The 26,095-nt window shown below is 40.4% G+C and overlaps 1 protein-coding gene across 1 annotated transcript in view; it reads right to left on the bottom strand.

Moving 5' to 3' along the window:
- Positions 1-52: 52 nt before the first annotated feature.
- LOC311096728 (protein TANC2-like) overlaps positions 53-26,095 on the bottom strand; it is a 75,808-nt gene continuing 49,765 nt past the window's right edge. Inside the window, exons 9-25 of the mRNA XM_084136055.1 lie at positions 21,322-21,553; positions 19,857-20,026; positions 17,612-18,219; positions 16,882-16,990; positions 16,649-16,771; positions 12,472-12,708; positions 9,745-10,188; positions 9,573-9,666; positions 7,983-8,116; positions 7,614-7,737; positions 7,347-7,522; positions 6,995-7,127; positions 5,870-5,902; positions 5,126-5,217; positions 4,876-5,022; positions 4,534-4,634; positions 53-4,457 (exon numbers count right to left, since the gene is read on the bottom strand). Coding sequence (XP_083992181.1) covers positions 2,381-4,457; positions 4,534-4,634; positions 4,876-5,022; positions 5,126-5,217; positions 5,870-5,902; positions 6,995-7,127; positions 7,347-7,522; positions 7,614-7,737; positions 7,983-8,116; positions 9,573-9,666; positions 9,745-10,188; positions 12,472-12,708; positions 16,649-16,771; positions 16,882-16,990; positions 17,612-18,219; positions 19,857-20,026; positions 21,322-21,553 — 5,034 coding nt within the window. The 3' untranslated portion in view covers positions 53-2,380. The remainder of the gene's footprint in view (positions 4,458-4,533; positions 4,635-4,875; positions 5,023-5,125; positions 5,218-5,869; positions 5,903-6,994; positions 7,128-7,346; positions 7,523-7,613; positions 7,738-7,982; positions 8,117-9,572; positions 9,667-9,744; positions 10,189-12,471; positions 12,709-16,648; positions 16,772-16,881; positions 16,991-17,611; positions 18,220-19,856; positions 20,027-21,321; positions 21,554-26,095) is intronic.

The raw sequence follows: 26,095 nt of genomic DNA, 5'->3' as shown, positions 1-26,095 counted from the left end.
AGGAACTCTTATTAAACGTAGAGTGTATAAAAATGACCACTGACATGATAAAAACACATTCTGGTTTATTGAAGTCATTAAACGTTGTCACAGCGCTCTGAAAGCTCACATTTACAGACGAGAAACTCTGCTTAGCAAGCAAATACATTAAAATCAACTCAAATCCAACTGAAAAATAAAAAGAATGGCCAAAACCTTTAGAGGGAAATGTCAGATGAGTGTGAGATTCGTTGTGATCAGTATTTCTGTTGAGTTCCTCTATTGGAGACATACGGCAGATTCACGAATGTCTGTGTATGTCGATTTCGGAGGGGAATGGAGGATAAATCATGCGTCAGGTTATGTACAGCAAAAAAATAATAAATTGCACTGAAAAACCACAACACTCTAAAGAGGCCCTTGATGAGCCCTCAGTATTTATTTCACTTTTCCCCAAAGTTGACCATGAGGCATCTCTCGATTCAAGCAGGTTTACACTGACAGCAATAGAAAGGTGAATATGGTTGCCTTTAAGACAAGCTGTCTAGATATCTGTTCATATACTGTATTTTTGAGAAGACCAAAGCCACATTTAAGCTCTGCATGTTGATAATATTGCATTCTGAAGCAGAGAATTTCAAAAGGAACTAGCTGAATATTGTTTTTTTTTTTAAGTTTTAATACACGACAAATACACTATTTCAAAACGGCTGGTTTGCATTTCGGTAGTGTGTGATGCCACTGAACTGTGTTTGACACGTGAGGCTCATCAAGTCCTTCTCGCGCTGCATTTGGCGACGCGTTTGCAGAGGAGAGCAGGATTTTGTATGCATGAACACATTTGGCCACTATATACAGCAAGTACACTGCGCTCTATAAAGGCTGTTATATACACATTTTATATCTTTTTAAAAACATAATTTTGCTCTTTTATATTATTGTTCATTCATTTGCTTGAAAAATTAGAATTGCACCAAGGACAATGACTTCTATTTGTTTTCTAGTAGTACAACTAATCACAGGTTATTTTCCAGTGTTCACTGAACGTTCGTTAGTAAGGATGTCCTATCCCAGGTCAAAAACAAAAAACATCTTTAGCCCCCCCAATATTCACATTCCATACAATCCTTACGAATGAATAAAGTGCTCTCTTTCTTCAAAATGTCCAGACAGTCAGTGCAGACCAAAGTTACGAATAAAAGTTTAAAAGTTAAAACAAACATACTTCACTTGATATACTGATGCTTCTCTGTGACAATGCAATATTTCATTTCTTAGAACAATAAAGAAATTGAAAAAAAAGAGAAGAAATTGTATTACTACCTTGCAAACGCCCCTGAAACTTTGTGTTGCGTAGTATACATACTGTAGATGTAGAGTTCATAAGACGTCTATGGTGTGATACATTCTTCTACTTGAAATACGGCAGGATTGCCACTCCAGTACATGGTAATTTACTGAAATCATTTAATTTAAATAGACAAAAGCTATATGAGGGTTACTTGAAAATCTTATTAAGCTTATTCCCAAGAAATTGATTAAACTAATATTATTGCCACAGTACAACTGTGAAATTTGACAAACGATATTTCTGCTTGGGAACCAGAATTATATGGTAATAACTGTAAAGATAATAACCTCCAGTCATAAACTCTGAATCATTATTTTAAAAATATCTGATACCATTTCCAAAAGCTCAAATCAATAGTTACAAAATTAAAGACATAAAACCCAAACAAAAATGAAAAAATAAACGACACAAAAACTGCTTTAATATTTCTATACATCATATAACTTAATTATAAATATTCCTCTTTTCCTTCTGTAACTACAGCTTAGTTTTTCTGAAACATTTTTTTCCTTTTTACAGTATTGAACAATCCAACAATATGTTGTCCAGAATGCCTAGCAAATTTGTTTAGTTTCATTGGGAAGAGAAAGAGTAAATGAGAGAGAGAATGAGTTCAACACAGATTCCCAGTTTTATATCCGCTTTAGTGCTAGGAACGGTGGCAAGACACTATTTCTCTGCATGTAGGCCTCTGTTGTGGAACGTCATTAAATGTGCTTTCTTATAATGTGCAGAGCTTTATAGAACATTTTTTACCTTTACATACTGTATTTTAATACTCCAAAAGGGTGCTGTCAGGATATTTGGAGCCTGTTCACCACATAAATTCTAAAAGTTTTTTTTCCAACAGAAGTAGGCACAGGTATTTGTACACACCTTTGTAACACTGTTTTTTTTTTTTTTAGTTTATTAAAAGTATGTCTAATATTCAGTTTCCCTTTAATTGAAATACTGGTTTTAATATCCTGCACCTACACAGTCCCATACGTACAACCTGACACAAACATTCACTGTCACACACACCTTTGTGCCCACCCTTTTGGGTGCCTATTAAACGTTTGACTCCACATAGGGTCTCTTTGGTTTGATGGGCGAGGTGGGACCTTGTCTGGCATCACGGGAAAGCTGGCGGTACATGTTTTCCTGGTACGCCTGTGCCACAGGCATTGTCCGCGCCACTTTAACATCCTGGTAAGTTGGCACCTGGCTCACCCGCTCTAGGAGGTCTCGATCACGGGCCCCTCCATTAGCAAGCTTGCCTAGGGAGGAGGGCTGCGGCTGGACGTAGTATTCCTCCTCTAGCAAGTGTCCATTCTGGGCATTATTGGTCTTATTGTAGTAGGCAATATTGCCTAGAGATGTAGGTGGGCTGTAGGAAGAGGCGGTGGAGGCTTGGTGGATCAAGTTGCCAGGTGACGTGGGGCTAGTGATGACCGATTCCAGGGATGAAACGGGCCAGGCCCGGGAAGGCTGGAGAAGGTACTGCTGCTGAGTCCTTGCAGTCTTGTCGATGACGCCCATAAACGGAGTGGCCCGGGATCGGGCGGGTTCACCCGAGTAGAGTCCACTCTGAGAGGGTGAAAGGGCAGATGGCTCGTCGAAGCTTCGCTCATATGTGGTCTGCAACGGGATTTCCATTTGGGCCATGGAGGAGGAAGGCCTGAAGCCAGGGGCTAGATTGCAGCTGGAGCCTGAGGAGATATTACTGCTGGATGGGGAGAAGCGAAGATTTACGCTCTGGGAGTGGATCAGTGGTCTGGGGGTCGGTACGTGCTGCTTTAGGTCACTTGTATTGGCACTGATAGGTCTGCGCACTAGGTGGGGGATCTCCGGAGAGCCCAGTTGGCAAGGTGACAGAGCAGAGGCGGCCACTGCTCTCTCAAGTTCATGCTTGGAGACAGGATAGTATGCCGCTGACTGACTGCGGCTAATCTGGGGGGTTTGACTGAAACGCATGCCTCCAGGTCCCCCTGTAGTTGAACGGTAGGCTGAAGCAGGGCGTTGAGGGAGATCTTCTTTCCCCAAGTTTGACTCCAGAACCCCGGCAGGCCCACCTCGGCTCCCGTGCTGACAGAGAGCTCCCACACTAAGGCTGGATTGCACTTGAGACATTGACCGGCCATCCAACGAGGGCTGGTACACAAGTCTTGGCTCCCGATCTCTCTCCCTGTCCACATCCATGGAACATCCCTGATACCTGCTGCTGAGTGGATGCGCCAACTGGCTGTACACACTGTTACTGGGCTGGTTAGTGCGGACGATCTGTGCCATCGAGGGCTGCAGGCGAAGACCCTGGATCTGGTGGTGCTGGCTGGTCTGAGAGCTCTGGGAAGGCTGCGACTGGAGCTGGAAGGATCGCTGGCTGCTCATCTTCAACAGTGGCGATTTAGGGCGGCTAGGTAAAGGCTCCTGCTGGTAGCGGACTGGAGAGCCAGACTGGGAACGATACATACACACACTCTCGACAGGAGGGCTTGCTCTGAATGGACCCCCACGCCGAAGAGGAGATGGTGGAGGACTCTGGTACTCCATGCCCTGGTTCCCTCCACCGCCCATGGGTGGAGGGCTGAACCGGTAGGAGGACTGATGGGCGGGCGAAGTATGGGGTGGACTCTGGCGGTAGTGAGAGTTCTGATGTGTTGGGGAGACACATGGGGAGGTGGACTGGTAACTATGATGGGTAGGAGATGACATGGAGGAGGAGCTCGGGTGATATTCAAAGGCCTGCCCTCCAGATAGGTAGCCAGTGTCATGATGGGACGGAGAAAGGGGTGGACTACGTATAATGGCAAGGCTTGAAGCGTTCGAGTGAATATCAGAGGCAAGACCAATTGACACAGCTTCTAGCTCTTGTTCAAGGAAGTCGTCATCCTCAAACAAGTCTTGAACAGGTTCCATGTCATCCAGTCTTGGCTCAGGAGGAGGGGTGTGATGAGGGGGCTCCTCATCTTCCTCCACTGGTAAGGGAGATGGTGGTGGAGATGGAGGAGGCTCAAGCTCTGGCTCCTCTGATTGGGTAACTTGCCTGTACTCTTCGTCCACGCGCTGAAGGAGGCGCTGGATTTCACGATTGTTGGGACACAACTTTATGGCTTCCCTTAGGTCTTCTAGTGCTTCAGCGAATTGCCTATGGAGTGGCAATGGAAATATTAAGCCATCTATAAGTAATTTGATGTGAAAGGAAAGAAAGTAATGACCCCTACCTGCTGCTACGCTTGGCACGGGCTCTAGCATAGTATGCCTCATAAGACTTAGGCTTCAGTTCCAGAGCCTTGGTAGCAAACTCTTCCGCCATACCAAAGTCCTGTGACCAAGAAAGTGTGTTCAGTGAAATATATTTTTATTTTTGTATTCTGGGGGTTGACATTTCATTATTTTGCACAGTTGTCCTAGAGGTACATCAGCAAGGTTCTTATGACATGCTGCATACTGCAGTTACAATATTGCAGCATCACAAACATATATCCAGAACCTTACTGTGTGCACTTATAATCGTAATGAGACTTTGGAAAGAGTATTTTTAGTAACGTTCATGCTGTTCTCACATTCATTTTCCTCCGACAGCGAGACAAGTTCAGGAACAAAGACACTTTGAGCTCTTTAAAGGTCTTCAGGTCCTCACTTAATCCTTCACGGGGAAATTTCTTCAGAGCATACTGGTAGCGCTGAGCTGCCTCCTTCACTTTACCCTTCTGCAGGAGAAAAGATGATTGAGTGTGTAAATACATAGAGCCAAGGTCTTTGTTCTAGACAAATCTGTGCAAACATTAGAGGTAAATGATGAGCATATCTGACCTTGTAGAAGCCATCTCCTTCCTCTAAAAGTTTACTCAGTAGGATAATCATGATGTCAGGTTTAGACGTCGCCATTGCCCAGGTAGCAGGACCTATGGGGTAACAGGATGTTTGATGGGTCAAAATGGACAATCAAAGGTTTGAGGGGAAAACATGGAGAGAGACGAGGAGTGCAGAACACTCAGGAATCAGAACAAACAGATGAAGGCATGGACAATAGGATGAGGATGCCTTCAGGGCGAACTCAACTTCTCATTCCCTGTATCCTTTCATCTTTAACCATTTGCAATGATGCTATTGATTAATACAGGATTTCCCAAACTCTTTGTCATGCTTCAACTGTTGCTGATACAATGCAAGTAAATGGGGACCAAAACATTGGACCCTACTGAAAAAAAACAAAAACAAAAACAAAACATTAATTTTTTGGGAGAACCATCCCTTTAAATGATCTAAAGAAATGCCCCATGAAATTTTGGGAGTTATGTTAATCTTTACATTAATAGCTCACATACATTTCAAACTAATTTAACACATTATCATAAGATGCTATTTTCGTAGTTTGGGAAACCCAGGTGAGGTAGCTATATAGAGAAATTTACAGAGAGACAGACAATAGATGGACAGACAGTCAGAAGATAGATACAGCACCCAGACACACCACTGGACACAGAACATAGAGAAGAGAGCTGCCAGGATGCCTGAAGGGAAGCAAGATGCAAGCAGCCTGAGCACAAGCATTACCTCCTTTGTGGCGACTCGGCAGTGTCTGACATCCTGTAGCCGGAGGTCAGGGGTTGTGAGAGCGAGGGAATGAGGATTAGGGTTGTGGGGAGAGTGAGATGAGGTGAGCAGTACAACCAGAGGTGGTTATGAGAGTGGTGTGTGTGTAGGTGAGTGAATGTGAGAGTGGGAGAAAGAAGAAGTGAAGAGAGATGGCGGTGGTTGTGGAAGAAAAGTGAGGGGGAACACAAAAAAGCAGCTGTGAGTGGTGGGGAATAAGAGCTTCAGCTAAAGAATAGAAAGTTAAACAACAAAACGGCACCAGCACCAACAATGTTAAACTATCTCTCACCAACCATTGAGTTGACAAACAGAGAAAGATTTTCTCAGCAAGAGAAACAGGAAGAGAGTGAAAACAAAATGCAAACACCACACACAAAAAGGGTTACGGTTCCAGAGAGAGACGCGTTAACCAAGAGCAGCTGGAGTCAGTGAAGTAAAGCACAGAGCAGCAGAATGCTAAAGCAGGCAAGCACAAGCTGAGCTAAAGGAAAAAACATACAAATACATGTTGGTATTTTAGTATCATGGTCCGGACTCTAGTGATAAGCCGCTTTCCTTTAGGGGACCATTTGAGGGTCTGAGATTTCAGGTTTTACTATGCTTGTGTGGACATTTGATTTCCTCATTGTTGGCAAAGCCTGAGCAACATACACTAGGTATGTATGTTTACATGCACATATCTTCATCAATTTGAATGAACCCAATCCATTTTCAGATTCTGAAAGTTCTGTTCATATGAAGCCTAAACTTAACCAATTCACATATTCATTTACGGTGCATTTGGAGCCTTCACTGACTAGTAAGATAAGATAAAGATAAAGATTTGTAAGATAAAATGCATGTAAATATACGCATCACGGCACTGCGCATGTGTGCAAAGAACTTTTAAATCCAATTGAGAAAATGTTCAGATTCAAGCGTTTACATGCTTACTTTTTTCCGAATGATCGGATTATTTCAGGTCTACAATACTCCATCCAATCAGTTCGATATGTAATTTAGATTGAGCTCAACTGGATCGATTTTTCAATCTGCTTGAACCATCAATCCAACTACTAACTGCTTTATTTGGTTGCATCGTACCGATTTTGGCTCCTTTTTTCAGCAGGGCGACCACCACTGATGCGTTTCTGCAGCCGACTGCCCGGTCCAGAGGACGCATTCCACTATAATCCACATGCTCTATCAAAGCCCCATGATCCACCAGGAACTGCACCTGAGACAGAAAAAGAGTTTTTGGGAATTTTTAATAGTTCACTAAGGGAAAACCAATTAGTTATAATAGTACAGAGATCTGGCAACCAGAGTCAAAATAGACTGAAGAAGGCGTATGGTGAATGTAGTTTGAAAGAACTAGGAGGAAATTTTGGTCTCAGATTAAGTATTTTGAAAAATCTTAACCCAAAATTGTCAAGCCAACTGAAATATCGCTGACCACATCTGAGTCTCCATAGAAGGCGGCCAGATCGAGAGGCGTCCGTCCGTTTTTATCAGCATGGTCCGTCGCGGCACCCCTTTCCACCAAGCAACGAACCACAGACAGATGTCCTTTCAAACATGCCCAGCTGAGCGCAGTGAGACCCTCCTTATCTACAAGATCCATAGATGCACCTACAAATACACAAAATACATGAGGTACAGTATATTTGACGCAAGCTTCATAAAACTGCCCCTTTGTGTCATAAAGGTGTATATCATGTACCCTGAGCCATTAGGAACTCCGCCGTGTCCAGATGCCCTTCAGAGGCGGCCATCATGAGCGGAGTACGGCCTTGTTTATCAGCCAGGTTTACGTCTGCTCCATGCAACACCAACAGATCCACAATCTGAAAGACAAACATGAAGACAAATCTTAAATGGACAAAGCTGGAAAAAGAGTCTTTATAATTGAAAAGGACATGTGAAGGCCATACTCGGAGTTTATCCACTGCATTTAACCCATCCAAGTTAGTGCACACACATTAGGAGTAGTGAGTAGTGCACACACACACTGCAAACTGTGGACACACACACACCCGGAGCAGTGGGCAGCCATTTTGCTGTGATGCCCAGGGAAAATCATATCAATTACCTGCCAGTGCCCTTGACGCACAGAGCTGAAGAGTGGCACCACCCCTCTCCGATTGGGCTGTGCCACAGCAGAGCCCTGCTCCAACAGCAGCCGGCAGACATCCAGCTTCCCTCGCCCCGCTGCTGCTGACAGTGCTGAGGAGAAGAGCAGGACAGAGCTGTCAATCATCAGCTACCTGTCTAGACAGTCAAGTCACCTTTATTTATAGCGCTTTATACAATACAGAGTGTTTCAAAGCAGCTTTACGGTGATAATAGGAAAATTATGCATTTCGGCTGTTTTTCAGCTGAAGTCAGTTCAGTGTTGATTCGGTTTCCGTTGAAAAGATCGTCAATTATTAAATTAGTTCATTTCATCTGTAAAGCAGTTCTGCCAAAAATGTCATCATCCAGCTCAGCTCATTCAACAGTCAGGGACAGTCAGACAGCATTCTGAAGCTCAAACAGAGCACATTATGTGCATTCTTCACACAGCAAGCAAAGCCAAATGGCAATGTGATTGCAAGAGGAGAAGCAAGAGCAGTGTTAAAAATGTTTCATTCAACATGCCTCACAAGTATTGCAGTACAAAGAAAGGGAAGGATGTTTCAAATAAGATTTTTCATCAAGTTTACACAGTCATGTGGTTCAGCGCTTTAAAGTTTATCTTTAAAGTTAATTTCCACCAATCAGAGAATCAATATCACTACTCTCTCAAACTACTTATATATATATATATATTTTTTTTTTTTGCAATAAATATAACAAGTTTCTATATACACAATCAACATCTTTAAATTAATAGATTGAATTAATGCTTTTTAATGCTTTTTCGCAATGCTTCATGGGATTGTAGTTTTTTAAATCAATAAAGCTGTTAAAGGGTTAGTTCACCCAAAAATGAAAATTCTGTCAGTAATTACTCTCCCTCATGTTGTTCCAACCCCGTAACACTTTCGTTCATCTTCAGAACACAGAATCTTTTTGATGAAATCTGAGAGCTTTCTGTCCCTCATTTGGGTACAGCTATGCAACTACCACTGTGACGCTTTTAAAAGTTCATAAAGAGATCGTAAAACTAATCCATTTGAATTGAGCGATTTCCGAACTTTTTGAAGCATTAAAGTGGTAGTTATGTGGCCTGTCAATATCTCAAGTTTCATCCAAAATATCTTCAATTGTGTTCTGAAGATGAACGAAAGTCTTGTGGGTTTTGAATGACATGAGGGAGAGTAATTACTGACAGAATTTTCAGTTTCGGGTGAACTAACCCTTTAAGTACACAGTCTTGTATCTTTGTCTTTTTTTCTGATTTCCTTTTTTTTTTTGCTTCTGATCAAAGTTTGTAATGTTGTGATTCTTCCCATAACTGGTTGGTTTGGTTCATGGCTTATACCTCTTAAATGAAGACTTTTTAAAACTCTCTATGGCAAAAAATGAAAAGGAAAAATACTTCCCGAACCAAAGAAGTGATTGGTCTAAACAGTGAATGTACAGTGCTCTAAATCAGCTACTTTAGAGTCTCGTGTCCATAAGCATGCCACCTCAGTAGGCAGCTCACTATATTTTAGTATACAATTATTTAATAAATAGTGTAAGAGTGAAGCTTTACCTGTCTCACCCCACAGGGTATCAAAGCTGTTAATCTGGGCACGTTGAGTGTCCTCTTCATCCCTCTCAGGCAAGTCCAAGAGATAAGATACAATCTTAAAGACAGAGACACAATTAGTAGCTATATGAGCAAGAAGCATGCTGGGAATCGTGAGACACCAGCAGGGCATTACCTCAGTGTAACCCATGCTCGCTGCTGCTATAAGGGCCTGCTGTACTGCGAGGCTCTTGTTGAAGGACACAGGCTGTGCCGATGTCTGTTGCTCAGTCTGAGCGTCTGCTTGTGTCTGTTGTCCCGACTCTTCTGGAGTCTCGTCCTGCTCCTCCACCTTCTGCTCCGACTCCTGTGATGTCTGCACTGAATCCTCCTGTTGCTCAGGGCTGGACGGCTGTGATTCCAGAGGCGTGGCTTGAGTAGGAGAGGGCGTGGCTTCTGGCGGTGTGGGGGAGGGAGTGGCCTGTGTTGGGGAGGGCGTGTCTTGTGACTGTGTAGGGGACGGGGTCTGGAGGTGTGTTTGGCCCCAGTCGCTCTGAATGAGGAACTTCACCACCTCCAGGTGTCCCCTGAGAGCGGCGTGCACTAGTGCACACTGACCGTGCTTGTCCGAGTGGTCGAGCTATGGAGAGGACAAACACACACACAAATATTACTCAGCAAGGTGTGATGCGAACTGAGGACACAAAAGCCAAAATCGTAAGCTTATATCTGATTGACTGGCTTAATGAAATTTCCATTAATTTTTTATTAGTCCATCAGGCAGAAAAAGAGTGTTTACAAATTTCTGTGGCAGTAAAATGGAGAGGAACATCTAGTCCAGTCTCAGTGAGGGCATTGAGATGTTCTGGGGGGGGGGGGGTGGGGGGGGTTGTTTAAAGTGAGTTTACACCATAGATTCACAACGAGATGAGCTAAAACTTGTAGCTTACTTGAAAAATAATATGGTTTGCAACATTCTAACACTGTCAGTGCATCTGAAATCTATATAGTATGAATATGGGTAGGATGAATGTTATGTACTACATCCGCCATGTTGTTTGTGTCACGTGACCTACCAGCGTCAGTTGCATCGCTTCACTCTCATTCACAAATCCTCTCCCGTGGCCTCATGGGATAGTAAAGTGTCCATTTAAAGCTACAATATGTAATTTTCAAAAATCTTACATATTTCTTACAATCTTTAAGTAGTAGGTCATGATGGTACTTTTTTACCAAATTATTATTTTTTTTCGAATACAATGTATGTTGGCGTACTGTTTTTCACATACAATATAGTAGGGAAGTGTTCAATTTCAGATGCAGTGTATAGACTGGATGCAAACATTCCAAATCCATTGTCCTGTTGTCAGAAGTAGCACAAGTGTAAGGAGTGCATCAGAAACAGAACAAGCCATCCGTTTACTTGTGTTTACTCTGTCCCTCATGTCTGCTGTTGACAGGCTATAAAACCTTCTAGTTTACAACAAAGCGATTAGTTGAAACGGTGTATCGTTTCCATAGCGATGACTCATTACTTCAGTGTTCTGCCATCAGCTTTCTGTTGCGCAGCTGTCAGACGTCCAGTGAAAGCGACTTAGTGTCTAGCATCCAGGCACGAAATTAAAACAAACCAGACATTAAAGATAAATCCATCAGTTTTTGGAATAATTAATGAGAATGAGTCTTGTTTGCTGATTGGCTGCTGTTTGTGATAAACTACTCAATTAAAGTTTGAATGTCAAATTTATAATTGTCAAATTTTCTGTTGCACTTATAAAAATAATTGCTATTCACATGGCTCCCTGGGAAACTAATAATATTCCAACCGTCCAGTCTAATCAAATCTGTTACTTGGCATTAATAATGATAATAATAATAATACTTATTATTATTATTATTATTACTTAATCATATTGGTGTAACAAAAACATTTCTGCTGATAATATAATTTGAAATTACATTTTTAAATCTACAGTATATTCAATTAGAAAAGTGCAAAAGAAAAGCATTTTGGACTGTCTAACAACACCGCAAGTAGCTTCAGTGCAGTTAGTCATGTTTGATTGTAGCTTATAGGTAACTATCATTTTAAATGGGTAGCTTCTAGGGGTGTAACGAAAGTCACGGTTCAGTGCATATACAGTCAGGCGACAAATACAGTCAGTCATAGGCGATCCACACTCCAGAAGGGGGCGCACTCGGTAATGCAATGCTGTTTGCTAACCACCACAACAGGAAAAATAGCAGAGGAAGAAGAGACGATCTACGCACCAACCCAAAACCAGAGTTCAAGTGCTTGCTAGTAGTCTATATGCTTAGTTTTGATTCATTTTTGTGATGCGCTCCTCAAACTTCACGGAAAGGAACCCGGGACGGCAGAAAGCATCCTGTTTGTTTTCTTTATTTTACAAAAGCACAATATTTTGTTTTCATTGTGAGTGTACTCAAATAAAAATACAGTTTCGAATGATGTCTTACTCTTATCTGTATGACCACAAATGATGGAGTATTTTAAGTTGTTTCCGCTGTTATAATGAGACAAAATCATTTGGAATTGTGACCTATGCACATTCTGTTTCCTGCTAAGTGCTTAATACACTAAAGGAGGCTGTACTGTAGCAACTACCTCAGGGGACTAAATGCCACTAGCTGGAACAAACTGTAATTTGCACTACTGTCTGTTCAAAATACATGAAAAGAAACCTAGCATTGGGGATTTGTTGCTTTTTCCTGCTGAGACCCCAAATACTGAGGTACATACCGAACAGTGACTTCTGTGTACCGTTAGACCCCTATTAGCTTGACTAGCTATAGTATCAGCAGGTTACAAGGTTTTTAACATTGAGTACTCGATCTTAGAAACCCGACAGCATTTATTGTGCATAAAGTATAAATTGTCATAAAAAAAGTATAAATCTCGTACCTTTGCTTTCCTCTTGCAGAGGGCGGTAACTATCCCCAGGTGTCCAGCGGCGGCCGCGTATCCCAGAGGAGTGAGGCCGCTCTCAGATGCCGAGTCCACACTGGCACCATATTCCAGCAGCAGGTTCACCATGTCAGCGTAGCCCAGGTGAGCGTGCACACACAGCACCGGAGCGTTGTTCAACACCTCCGTACGATAGTTCACATTAGCGCCACCCAACATCAGCAGCCGCGACACCTAAAGAAAAATTCAAGTGCCCCTATTATGCTCAATTATAATTCGTTTTGTGAGTTCCAAGAATACATTTAAATGATAAATGAGAAAAAGAAAAAATTTAACACTTTACAATAATGTCTCATTAGTTAAGATTAGTTAACTACTTCAGTTAATATGAATTAAGAATGAACAAGACTTCTACAGCATTTATTCATCTAAATTAATGTTGATTTCAACATTTACTAATACATTATTAAAATCAAAAGTTGTTTGGTTAACATTAGTTAATGCACTGTGAACAAACAATGAACGACTGTATTTTTATTAACTAATATAAAAACAAAGATTAATAAATACTGTAACAAATGTTTTGTTCATTGTTAATTTATGTCAGTTAATACATTAACTAATGTTAACTTATGAAACCTTATTGTAAAATGTTACCAAAACACATTATTTATCTCATACTACATTCATTGCTGTAGCACTTCTTTTCACCCCTAGCTTGAAACGCTCAGTTTTAGTTCCTGTCTCTTAAAAGCCCGCCTTCCCGAAAAGCCAAGTCTGCTCTGATTGGTCAGCTGGCCCAGTTTGTTGTGATTGGTCAAATGTGTAGAGCGTGTGTGAGAATAGAAACGCCACTTTCCACAGTCGGGTTTCAGCTCACGAGGCTTCATGAACAGCTGTGAGTAATATTATATCTATGGTAGTCTTGCGCAGCCAGATCTTCAGACTGAAGACAGAAGACTCTATAGCAGCTTTCATTGGCCAAGGAACAACCAAGAGGCCGTCCGACTGACATAAAGCAAACCATCACAGTTTAGTTTTTTCCTTCAGCATCATGTTTAGGGGCATGAAAATGTATGCGTGTAAAACTCTTGGACCTATTTTAAAGAGTCAATTCTGTGATCTTCTCGCCTGGTCCTACCAGACTCTCTTACATTTATTTTGTACAGAGAGTCTGGCCACTCTCCATTGACAAGCGTTAACTTCCGTGAAGGCGGGTACTCTGTTGAAGTTTAAAACTATTGGATCTGCCCAGAGCCACTCTGGATCTGCCATAACCAATCGCTAACGTTTGGTCGTGACGTAACCCTACAACTCAAACTAGCGCACGACCTCAACGTCATCGTTCTCAGCCACTCCCTCTGTTCGCTGATTGGACCGGTAAAAATTTGGCCGGAGAAAACCCACTAATATACCGCAAACCCAGACGGAGTACTGAAGGAAAATTAAAATTGAGCGGAAGTACGTAGGAGGGCGGAGCCAGGCTAGTGATCTTCACATACTTTTGAAAATCCAGCATTTAGTTGATACTAATAAATGCTTGTTGTCAAAGTTGTAAACCTGTGGGCTTTCTTCTACTATGAGGGGGTCTGTCGTCACGATGGCTTTGTTTCCAGGCGGACTAGTAAAGAACGCGACACACTGGTCTCACGGAAATCCTGTAGATTTCAACCAATCAGATGAAGACTACGAAACTCCCAAAATGTTTCCAATTTTGTGTGCCTTACGCATCAGACGTTCAGCCAAAGGTCCATGAGCTGAAACTATATTTATGGTAACTGTGGTGTCAGTATCGGAAGTCCATTCAATGTTTTTTTTTTGCCCTCACCGCGAAAAAAAAACAGCGTCTCCTCAACATAGCGAAATCACTTACCCAAATGTCCTTTGAGTAAGCGATCAATGTGTAATATGGTAACGTAGCTAAAGCCGCGTTTCCACCGCAGGAACTTTCCCCAGGAACTAGGAACTTTGGGCTGGTACTCGGTGTTTACACCGCAGGAACCAGGGTATAAATGAAGTTCCGGGTAAATATTTCCCCCTCCGATAGTCCCTGCTCACGAGGTTGTACTTTTTCAAAGTTCAGGAACTTTCAGGGGTGGGATTTGTGCGCTGCACAAGCTGATTGGTTGTGTTCACGCCACATTTTGGTTGGATGACTCCACGCAGCATTTTATTTATTTTTAACCTCCCTTTTAAAAAAATCTATTGCGGTTTGTGTCGTGGCTTCATGCAGTAAGAGTTGTCTGTCTGCAAATATGGAATTTAATAAAAAAAACTGGTGGACTGGCGACGAGTTTCAGGCTTTATTTTGTGGAAGAGGAAACTTTCTGCGCGTTCGTCTCAGCCATCTCACGGTCAATGTCCGCAATAGCTGATAACATATTTTATATCTAACGTTAGCATTACGAGCTTACTGCACATGCTTTATCAGTGCTCGTCTCTTTTCTGCCACAGCTTTTATTATTAAGTCATTGGGCCCTATTTTAACGATCTGAAACGCAAGTGTCAAAGCGCAAAGCGCAAGTAACTTTGTGGGCGGGTCTCGGCGCTGTTGCTATTATACCGACGGGATAAATGACTCTTGCGCCAGGCGCAAATCTAAAATGGGTTGGTCTGAAGTAGCTTCATTATTCATAGGTGTGGTTTGGGCGTAACGTGAAATAAACCAATCAGATCGACATCTCACATTCCCTTTAAGAGCAGACGCGCTTTTTCCTTGGCGTATTGCTATTATAACGGCGGATTTGCCAGGCGCGCGCCAGGAGCGGTTCACAGCCGAGGAGAGCAACGCTCTCGTCATGGCCGTAAAAGAGAGAGAAGTGACATTGGGGATGGAGAAACACACCCAAATTAGCTTCGGTTAAACAGGTATATAATAATGTGAGTAAATGTGTAAGCTAGATGTATGCTTTTATAATAAATTGTCTATCTATCTATCTATCTATCTATCTATCTATCTATCTATCTATCTATCTATCTATCTATCTATCTATCGTTTGTAATAATATGATTTGCAAAAATGAAAACTGCTGCTTCTGTGTAGATTAGAGAATCAAAGTGTATGCGCGTTGTGCACGCAATACATTATGGTCAAGCATGCGCCCTTAAAATAGCATAATGAACAACGCGCAACGCGCCACTGACTTTAGACTACGTTTTTTCTGGCCAGTGGCGCAATTGTTTTATGGAACAGTAAAATAGCACCAGGGATTGTTTGCGCCGGAACACGCCTCCTTTTTTGCGCTGAACCGCCCAGGGAGTGCAAGTTCATTCCCTAGTTTAGCAACGTGCTTCTGTGGAGGGAAAAGCGCGCTTTGCGCGGGTGCAAAATAGGAATGAAACATGCGTCGGTGTACAAAGTCAATTGCGCTGGGTGCAAGATAGGGCCCATTATGTTTACACATTGTCATCTATTGCAAGGCACTCCAAACCATGTTATAAATTTACTATTAACAGGATTGAAATAGCGCTTTGAGGTTAGTAACAAACAACTATTTACAAGACTGTCACTATTTATGATTGATAGACGGGGTTCAGGCTTTTTTTAAGCGTATTTGCGAAAGAGGAAATTTTTGCGCGTTCGTCCCAGGCATCTCACAATAACTGATAACATACGTTGTCTAATTTTATATGCATACGAGTTTTCTGAACACGCTTTAGTATCAGTGCTCGTCTATTTTGTTTTGTTAATTACCTTGTTAGTAAACCAATACATAACTGCAGCACAGTTTGAATCTCCTCCATACTTATTATAAATGTGGCGCTCAAAACTGATTACTGTCCGTCGCAGACTGGGAGGAGCAGTTGCGCGCAGTTTACCTTCCCGGTACTTTAGACCGCGGTGTAAACGCAGAAAGCAACCGGTCTGGGGCAAAAAAAGTTCCTGGGAAAAAAGTTCCTGGGTCAAATTGTTCCGGGTAATTTCGGTGGAAACGCGGCTTATGTCACGGAAATAATTACAGATTACTACAAATGAGGCGTTTCTTTCGGAGAGATTCACTCCCTTTGGACTTTGTAACTTTGCAGATCATTTACAGCTACAGTATACACACACTGACTAAAGGAAAGGTAAAATAAAAAAAGCATAAAAGGTGCCCTTTAAAGTAAACAGTAAATCCATAATGTTGGTTTTAGAGTAAGAAACACATGTAAGATCTGTAAAGTGGAGCGGTACCTTTATGTTAGGTGTGTAGAGGTTTCTGAGTGATGAAAGCGCTGTAGACAAACTCTCTGTACTGTATGACACCCACAGCCCTTGCAAGATGGATGAAGAAACCCCGACCTTCTTACTCAGGCCCTACAGTATGAGACAATAATGGGACAAAAAGCCTTAATGCATGAAAGCATTAGCTGTAAAATATGAGCATCATGGTGATCTATTATTACATCCTTGCATAACACTCTTACCTTGAATATGTGTGCTTTCAGTATATGGTGACCCAGTTCAATTGTCTGCTGTCTATTTAGTTTGTTTTCTTGTCTGGAGAACCAGAAAGCCAGAAGAGTATGGCCATTCCTTCAAAAAAACCAAACATGTAAGAAACATAAAAAAACTTAAAGCTACAGTTCTCAGAAAACATCATAATATTCTCATAGATCAAGCTTTTCCACTGATATAAAAGTTGTTAGAAGACGTACATGTTGCGTCAGATTATCATTCTCACACTCTGATTTAGGTGAACATCTTAAAGGCCCGGTTTCACAGACAGGGTTTAGATTAAGCCAGGATTAGGCCTTAGTTCAATTAGGACATTTAAGTAGCTTTTATAAACGTGCCTTAGACATTGCTGTTGTGAATATTGAGACAAAACAATGGCACTGACATATTTTAAGATCTGTCAGTGCAAGTTGCTTTCAGGTAAATAGCTCAATAATGCATTTTAGTCTGGGACTAGACCTAAGCCTTGTCTGTGAATCCAGGGGAAAATGTCTTAAATTCAGTTTGATTTAATTTAAGGCCACAGAAAGTCTTAAATGGTATAACATGTATATTGTTGGCTCTGTAACAAATTGCTTTTGAACCACTTCAAAACCAGCAAACCAGAAGGCTGTTAGGTAAGTTTGTGCATTTATTTTCTTTTACTCGCCAAAGCCAATTTTTACTCGAATTTGGTATTTGAAGGAACTTTTGTCAGACCTGGGATCGCAGAGGAACTTGGTCTTCTCTCCCTCCTCCCGCCATATGAGCCATTCTCTAAAGGAAGGGTGTATGAACATGCGCGTTCCGTCCCGTCTCTTCACCAGGAACACCGACAGGTTCTCCAGCCTCTGCTGGAAGTCTTCCCAGTCCAGCGTGCCCTTCACAGAGCTGGCGTTGATGGCCTGGTAGATCTGCTCATCGGTCAGCGGGTGCAGGGAAGCCAGGGTCACGTTGAGCAACGGCAGGGCCCTTTCGAAGGACGACTGCGTTGGGAAGCGCATGTTACACTGCAGAAGGTACACTTCGGCTAGACTGACCGGGACCACCTTGTAGTTGGAGCTTTTGAGCACCAGGTAGCCGCGTTCGATCAGGTCAAAGGTAAGCTTCAGGTAAAGAAAAGAGCCCTGGCTGAGGGCCTTGAGGTGGGAACTGAGCTTGCCGAAGCTGGTGTTGTCCATCTTGCCGTTGAGGGAGATGTTGTTCTGGATCTCTGCACTGCTGTGGATGCGGTGGAGGATGTAGCCCTGGAGATCGTGGTCGATGGCGTCGTTTTCCTCCAGGGCGTCCAGAGAGATTTGGTGGAAAGGGAGAGGTTTGGTGATTTCCTGGAAGGTAGAGGTGAGAGCTCAGTAACTTTCAAAAATCACGCTTGTATTAGATTTTGTAGCTGCTTTTTGGTGTGTTGAGCACAGGCAACATGCACAATGAAATAGTAATGCTATAGGAATAGAAAACACAACATTTTTAATTATTCACCCTCATGTCGTTCCAAACACATAAGACTTTGGTCGAAACATAAATGTTAAAAGATAAAAAATATATTTTTAATGAAACCTGAGAGGTTTCTGTCCCTCCATTGAAAGTCCAGGTAACCAAAACTTATATGATCCATGTGATTCGAGCGGTTTAATCCAAGCCTTATGAAAAGATACGACTGCTTTCTAAGATGAACAGATTTAATTTAGGCTTTTATTCTCAGAAACACACATACATAGAGCGATTCACACATGGTAAACACAGAAGCTTGTGCATGTGTCAAAAACGTGTGTTGAACTACTCAATTCATAATGCATTTTTATAAAGCTTTTAACCTTAAAGTTTTGGATAACTGGAATTTCAATGAAGGGACATGAAGATTGAAGGGTTTTGAAGATTAACCAAAGTCATACAGGTTTGGATTGATATGAGGGTGAAAAATGAGGATAGGATTTTTATTTCTAGGCAAACTTAAATATGTAAAAACTAGTTAGTTTCCAAAATACGTTAAAACTAAAAAAATCTATTTATTGATTCAATATTCCTATCATACACAGTCAATAAATGCATTTATAGGTACAAAAACAACAAAAATGTTTGAAGGGTTTACAAGCAGAACAATAAACCAATGACGCAAAAAAAACAAAACAAAAAACAGAAGAAAACATTTATACCTGTAATTTTGAAATGATCAAGTTTCAAAAGTTTCTAAATATGTCTATGTCATCATAACAGGGTCAGAAATCAACAGAGTTTGGGACAAAAATTCACAGAAATGGGTATTCAAAATTTAGGGCAAAAAATGCACCTTTATAACATCTGATTTACACTACCGTTCAAAAGTTTAAATTCAGTCAGGACCACTATCGCGGATAGACGGATCAGGTGAGAGTCCGCTGATGCGAGCTTGACTAACGTGACCTGCCAGAACTGACGCTACGCTTGATGATTAGTTCTATTTTTTAAAAGAAATTAATTATTCTGCAAGGATGTATTAAATTGATCAAAAGTGACAGTAAAGACATTTACTGTCACAAACATATAAATGCTGTACTTTTGATCTTTCTATTCAACAAAGGATCCTTGAAAATAGAATTAATCACGGTTTCCACAAAAATATGAAGCAGCACAACTGTAATGATGCTGAAAATTCAGCTTTGATCAAAGGAATAAATTACACTTAACAATACAAAACAGTTATTTTAAACTGTAATAATATTTCACAATATTACTGTTTGACTATATTTATGATCAAAGTGTATAAGAGTTTCTTTCAAAAACATTACAAAAACTTACTGACCCCAAACATTTTGAACAGCAGTGTATTTTTTAATATTCTATTTTTAGTCTAGGTATACATATACCTAAATTGTATTCTGCATGTACAGATGACACATTATATTATTACACAATTAGAAAAATATGCCCTCATAAAGTTGTGAATCAATTCCAGAGGGCAAATATTGTAAAAATGCACAGTGTTTACCTGCAGCGAGGTCCTGACAGTCACCACCAGTTTGAGCCAGACTGGAAACTTGTTGATGGTCTTACAGAGGAAAGACACAATCGTGTCTCCATAGTCCGGTTTGTGGAACTCAGCCTCATTCAGACCATCAATGAGAATGATGAGGTCTTCGTCCGGAGTGATCTTCCTCTCTGAGAAAAACAACAACATACACACTTTTACACACATTTTGCATCATTTTACATTCAAGATACAATTACAAACACAAACTCTTGTGGAATCTGGTCATGCGTTTGTTTCAGGGTTATTATAGTTAACTGAAACTAAAAATGTAAGGTAACACTTTACAATAAGGTTCCATTATTAACTAACATGAACTAACCATGAGCAATACATTTGATTCTCTATTTGTTAATCTTTGTTAACTTAGTTAATATGATAACAGCTGTTAATTGTTTGTTCATAGTTCCTAGTGAAAATGTATTACTAAGTATACTACTAACCATTAACATATTCACTGACATATCGCTTGAGACTAACTGATATAAATATTATAATTAAACTTTATTTGGAGTACTTCTTTATTGCACAATACACATTTCTTGATATTAAGACTAAATGTGTTTTAATATCACTATTAGTAAGGATAGTAAGATCTCTGTATTATTTAAAGTGTTATACCTAAAGTATACTTGCAATAGTTCCACTTTAGCACAATCAAATACACTTAAGTATATCTTTAGTTGGACCTCAGCACTATTTCTGGAAAACTAAAGTACATTAAGTACAAAATTATTTAGCAAAATTTAGGTAGTAATTTAGTAAATTAGTTAAGTATACCAATTTAGTATACCAAATGTACGATATTTATAGGGTATATGATAGGGTATTTACATTGAGTACATAAATATGTAAATGTAGTTGTAGTATACTTAGCATAAAATAAATATATTTCAAATACATTTTAGTATATTTATTTTTCACTAGGGTTTACAGTGCATTAACTAATGTTAACAAATACAACTTTTGATTATATTAATGTATTAGTAAATGTTGAAATGAACAAAGATTAATAAATGCTGTAGAAGTGCAGTTCATTATTAGTTCACGTTAACTAATGTAAACTAATGAAACCTTATTGTAAAGTGTAACCAAAATGAAATACATTTTTGTTGCTTGAAATAAAGTAAAAGTGAACTGAAATAAAATAAAATATAAATTTAAACTTGCCAAGGCATCATTTAGCATTCTCATGCACTGATTTCTCATTCAGTTTAACTTGATGTACTTAAATCAAAATTAATAAGAACTATATAGACCTGACAAAAAGCAGCAAAATTACTAAAACTTTAACTAAAACTAAAATGAAAAAAATCAAAATATTGCTAAAAACTGTAATAGTATCTGAATGACTATTGTGTCTATTATGACTATGCCTTGTCAAATTGCAAGTCAGTTTGTATGCATGAATGTAATGTGCACATGCCTTTATAAAGCGCCTCCAGAGGTTCGAGCACCCCTCGTCTGAAGGCAGTGGGGGGGTCCTGGACGCATGAGCGCAGACTGAGCATGCTCTGTATGTGTGGCTCTTTCAACAGCAGCTCTCTGTACGCGGCGAGTTGTGGCGAACGACACAGCAGTGCCGCCACGTTGTGCACAAACTCCGGCACCAGGCAGGTGTAAGCGTTATCAGCCTGACAGTAGTGATACGCCACCACCTGCAGGGGGCAGCAAAGACAAGAGCAGGTGAGAGGGGCCGGAGTGCAAGCTGATCTAGGGACAGTTTGCTATAATTACAAAACAATTATAAAATGTTACTAAAAATATCTCTGTTTTAGATGATGATGTGGAACAACGGTACTCAAATGAAGAGCAGGAGAACAATACGCTGCTGCTGTAGAGCATCTTTATTCGTCCCCTGAGAGGAATGAGTGCTGAACTTTTTCTCCCTCAATCTGGAACGAGGCCCTGACGAGCCTTTTATCAGGAGTTTCAGTGGGACGCCCATCTTTCAGGCAAGTGCCTATAATTGTTTCCATTAAAGCAGTAATTATTTTAATTCGCTGCTTTACTTGATTTGAAGGGCAAAAAACTTGAGGATTACACAGCATTTTCTGAGGTAGAGATGGTAAAAAAAAGATTACGCCACCAAAAAGTATATAATCCACATTTTTTTCTTAAGTAACACTGTCCAACAATGACACCAGCGGATAAAGATTCAGAGAGAGGCAGCGTTTCTTTTGAGCTCATTAGCTTTGTGATGATGGGTCTCACAAATTTAAGATCTGCTATGACCTAACCTAACATCCGATGATAAAACTAAGGTGAACTGCACTGTATTGGGCATTCAAGAGCAACATGATGATCAGTTTACTGATTAGATGTAGTTTCCAGTGAGAGGGAACTATCTTTCCTACTGAGGCTCTGTTTACTCCTGGTATTAAGATGTGTTTTGGTCGATCGGATCACAAGTGGACAAGGCAGACACATTCCTGCTTACGCCTGGTGTTTTAATCCGTCTCTTTTATCCACTTTCAACCACTTCTGTCCTGATTTCTTCTAGGGAGGGACTATGTGTGGATAAATGTATGTTTTTTTTTAGATCTTATGATCTAATGGACAAAATAAGCTCATACAATTCACATATGAACACGCCTGGAGACGACAGAAAAACACACAGAGAGCATCAGCTTTAGTTTCTGTTCTGACAACCACAAGACCAGCCGAACGCTGTGAGTGTGTGAGAGAACATTGTGCTTGGTACATTTTTCACGTCTCCGAATCAAACTTGGGTCTCCAGCCAAAGTTTAAATCCCGTCGGGCTAGTGCGCTTCCCATAATGTTTACGCATTAGGTCAATAGGTGGAGAGTAGACAGTCTTTTGTGGCTGTTCGAACACATTCGACCACTACGAAAGCAATCCAGTCGAATGGGTTTTCAACTATCTCTGGAAGTGGTCGAAAATGGACAAGCTCAAAACGTTTTAAACCCCGTTTACACCTGTATTTAGCGCCGTCCACTTGTGATCCGATCGATCAAAACGCATCTTAATACCAGGTGTGAACAGGGTTAAACTATTGGCGCTTTTCCACTACACAGTACCAGCTCGCCTCGACTCGACTAGCCTTTGTTTGGTTTTCCACTGTGTAAAAGTTGTACCTGTACCTGCTTCCAGGTACTTTTTTTCGTGCGATACTAAAATGTGACGTGAAAACACGGCAGACTGCTGATTGGTCAGAGAGAATCGTCACTATTCACTGCGTCATCATTGCACGCGCCAGACGGAGTATCCTGAATAAAAAAACAGCAAAAACAAAAACGAAAACATCCAAAAACAGCATACACTCGATTTCCTCCATTGTCCTGTGTGTTTGGGTAGCGGGTGCCTCGCGTAGAAGATTAAGTTACGGCATTTTCCTGCGACGTCGCTATGACGACCAGGTACTATTGTGGAGGTACTATCTGCAATGGAAAACAGAGCGAAAAGCGAGCCGAGCCGAGCTGAGCCGAGTCGAGTCGAGCTGAGCTGGTACTGGTAATGGAAATGCGCCATATGTGTGGATATGTACATGTCTTTAGTTCTCATGACCAGGTGCTGCTTTAAACCATTTGAGTTTCAATTATTTTTTAGGGACAAGCATTGCTAAATCTCTGTATTGTCTTTAGATACTTTGGTTAAGTGGTCACTTCTGAGGCTGTGTGTAAGGTCAACACTTTTACGGACTGCCTACTGAATGCCTATAAAATACAATGTATCACTGCCTTAGACTTGATGACTGCAGCACATTCTCAATGAACAATCCTGCTGATACACCGAGTCTCCGGGCCTTCGCTTCGGCGTTTCTTACAGCAACAATGATCTGTTTTATGGAGTGTTTCAGACTAAAATCTATTTCGTTTTTTTTTTTTTTTTTTTTTTTTTGGAGCAGCTAAATACTATATGAAACATGACATATTGATGGGAAAATTGTATTACAATGATTTTAATTGTGAAACTTTTGCGCTTGCACGAGAAACCTCGTGATCAATCAAAGAATGCAAAGTTTCTCAAGGGAACGCAAAGCTTTTATGAGTAAATGCAAAGTTTCATGAAGAAACGCAAAGTTTTCTGAGCAAACGCAAAGTTTCTCAAGGGAACACAAAAGCATTGTTTACAAACGTAAACGCTTTCCGAATAAATGCAAAGTTTCTAGGGGGAATGCAAAAGTTTTGCAAGCAGTGTATTATATAATAATAACAGCAAAAATATTTCCTCCCATCTATTTTTTCCCCCATCACTATGTCCCTTTAAGGGCTCTAGAGGGTTTTTTTTTTCCATCTTAGTCTGAATAGTCAAATCCAAGTATTTTTTCATGTATAAACATTAATGCAACTCTAATGTAATAGCATGCTAATATATATACATAACACAAATAATATATTATAGAGCAAGAGGTTATGTTTTAACCTCAAATTTATTTTTATTTTTTTAAAGTAGAGCATATTATACTATGCAATTTACAGATTATATACATGTGCTCTAAAAAAATGTTTGCATGCCAATCAGAAATGCTCCGTCTGTCAATCATTTCGCACATTGGTTGGCTGACAAGTACAGGAGGGCGGGGTTTTGGAAAGAGGGCGTGTCACTGAAGTTCACAAAACGGCTGACATCTCTTACAGCACCTTTAAGGATTGTAGAATCTTTCTAGAACATATTTTCCAGACATATTTATTGCACCTGAACTTGGAAGCGTCAGTAGAAAAAAGATATAAATCATCACTGCATTGTGTTTTCACTGAGAATAAAGCTACAGTGTTCAAAGGAAATCAGCACAATGTAGTGACACCATCGCAGCTCTGATTTCACCTTCATCTGTCCTGGTGTTCATTATTCAACACTTCTGAAATAAGCGTGAAGCAGACAGAGCAGGAGCCCAGAGCTGCTCATTACTCAGCAGAACTTACAGAGAGATGCAGATAATTACTCTGACTAAGCCGGACTAGATGCCTATGGCACTTCTGAGGGCTCAAGAGTTTCATGCTTACTGCATTTGATTATATATATATATATATCATCAGCCAATGTTTTGCAAAAACAGGCAGTTATGACACCAACATTTTAGATATTCATAATTCTCTATTCCAATTTCGATACCACAGCTAAAACTTACTAGACGTTAACAGTAGTTTTCAGATAGAAACACTGAGTTAAGTAATCAAATGTAAAATAACACTGGGTAGTCTTTACTGTATAAATTAAACCAATTAATCCTTATTAAAGTTACAAAAGTTATTCAGTAAAGAGCAGTGAATGATTTTCTTTGTAGTTTGTCGTTTGATTAACATGAAATACACAGACAGCATCAGAAATATTAGGCTGCTGTCACTTTAAGACTTAAAGCATGGATCCAATACACTGCTACTGATACACATCTTTCTCTACTGTTCACGTTCAAGTAAGACATAACCGACTTTGCTTTACCGCCGACACAAGATTTTTAATTTTTTAATTTTAATGAATTGGTCCGTTCAAGCGCAAGAAGATGTGAAACAAAGCTCAATTCAGTATTCCCGCGCTGTCTGAGACGCAGCTTTCTGGGCGCGCGCTTCGGATGTTTGCGCACACAAAACTTTCCACACAGCGCATAATGAATTGAGTTCCCTTTTGTGTCTTCTTGAGCATAAATATTTAAATGACCAAGACTTACACTCTTATGACAATGTTCTGAGCATCATTCACGTTTGTTTACGTTCTATGTTCTCGAGATTGCATTGTTAGAATTCATAAAAATGTAACCGTAGATGACACTGTTTCACATACTCGCCAACATCGTTTTTTACTCGCTTTTGGCGCTTGGCGTGTGTTAATATTAGGCTCTGATACATTATGTGTGTGTGTGTGTGTCTGTCTGTGAACTTTGATGTGCATGAAAGATCTAAACGTCACATATTGACCTCTTGAAGAACACTCAAAGAACACTAACTTCAAAGCTGCATTGTTTGCAATGCAGGAAAGTAGAGTATATTGTAAATTTTAACATTACAAGTGTATTGTTAATGGTTATTTGTGATTTAATAGCCTACTTATTCAAAACAAATGGCTAGAGCATGACATTAGATCCTGTCGCTGATATCGCAGAGTGAAGTAATTTCACCTTTAATGATGGCTCATTAAAGTTTAATAGTGGACAAGTGCAAGGTTTCTGAAATTAATAAACATAAAAACATTCAAATATCTACATTGTAGATATAGTGGCCGCATTACTAATATATATACA

Source organism: Abramis brama, assembly GCF_963993115.1.
Source record: "Abramis brama genome assembly, chromosome: 14".
Taxonomy (NCBI): domain Eukaryota; kingdom Metazoa; phylum Chordata; class Actinopteri; order Cypriniformes; family Leuciscidae; genus Abramis; species Abramis brama.
The sequence above is the reverse complement of the archived record's forward strand: the minus strand, read 5'-3'. Positions and strand labels throughout refer to the sequence as shown.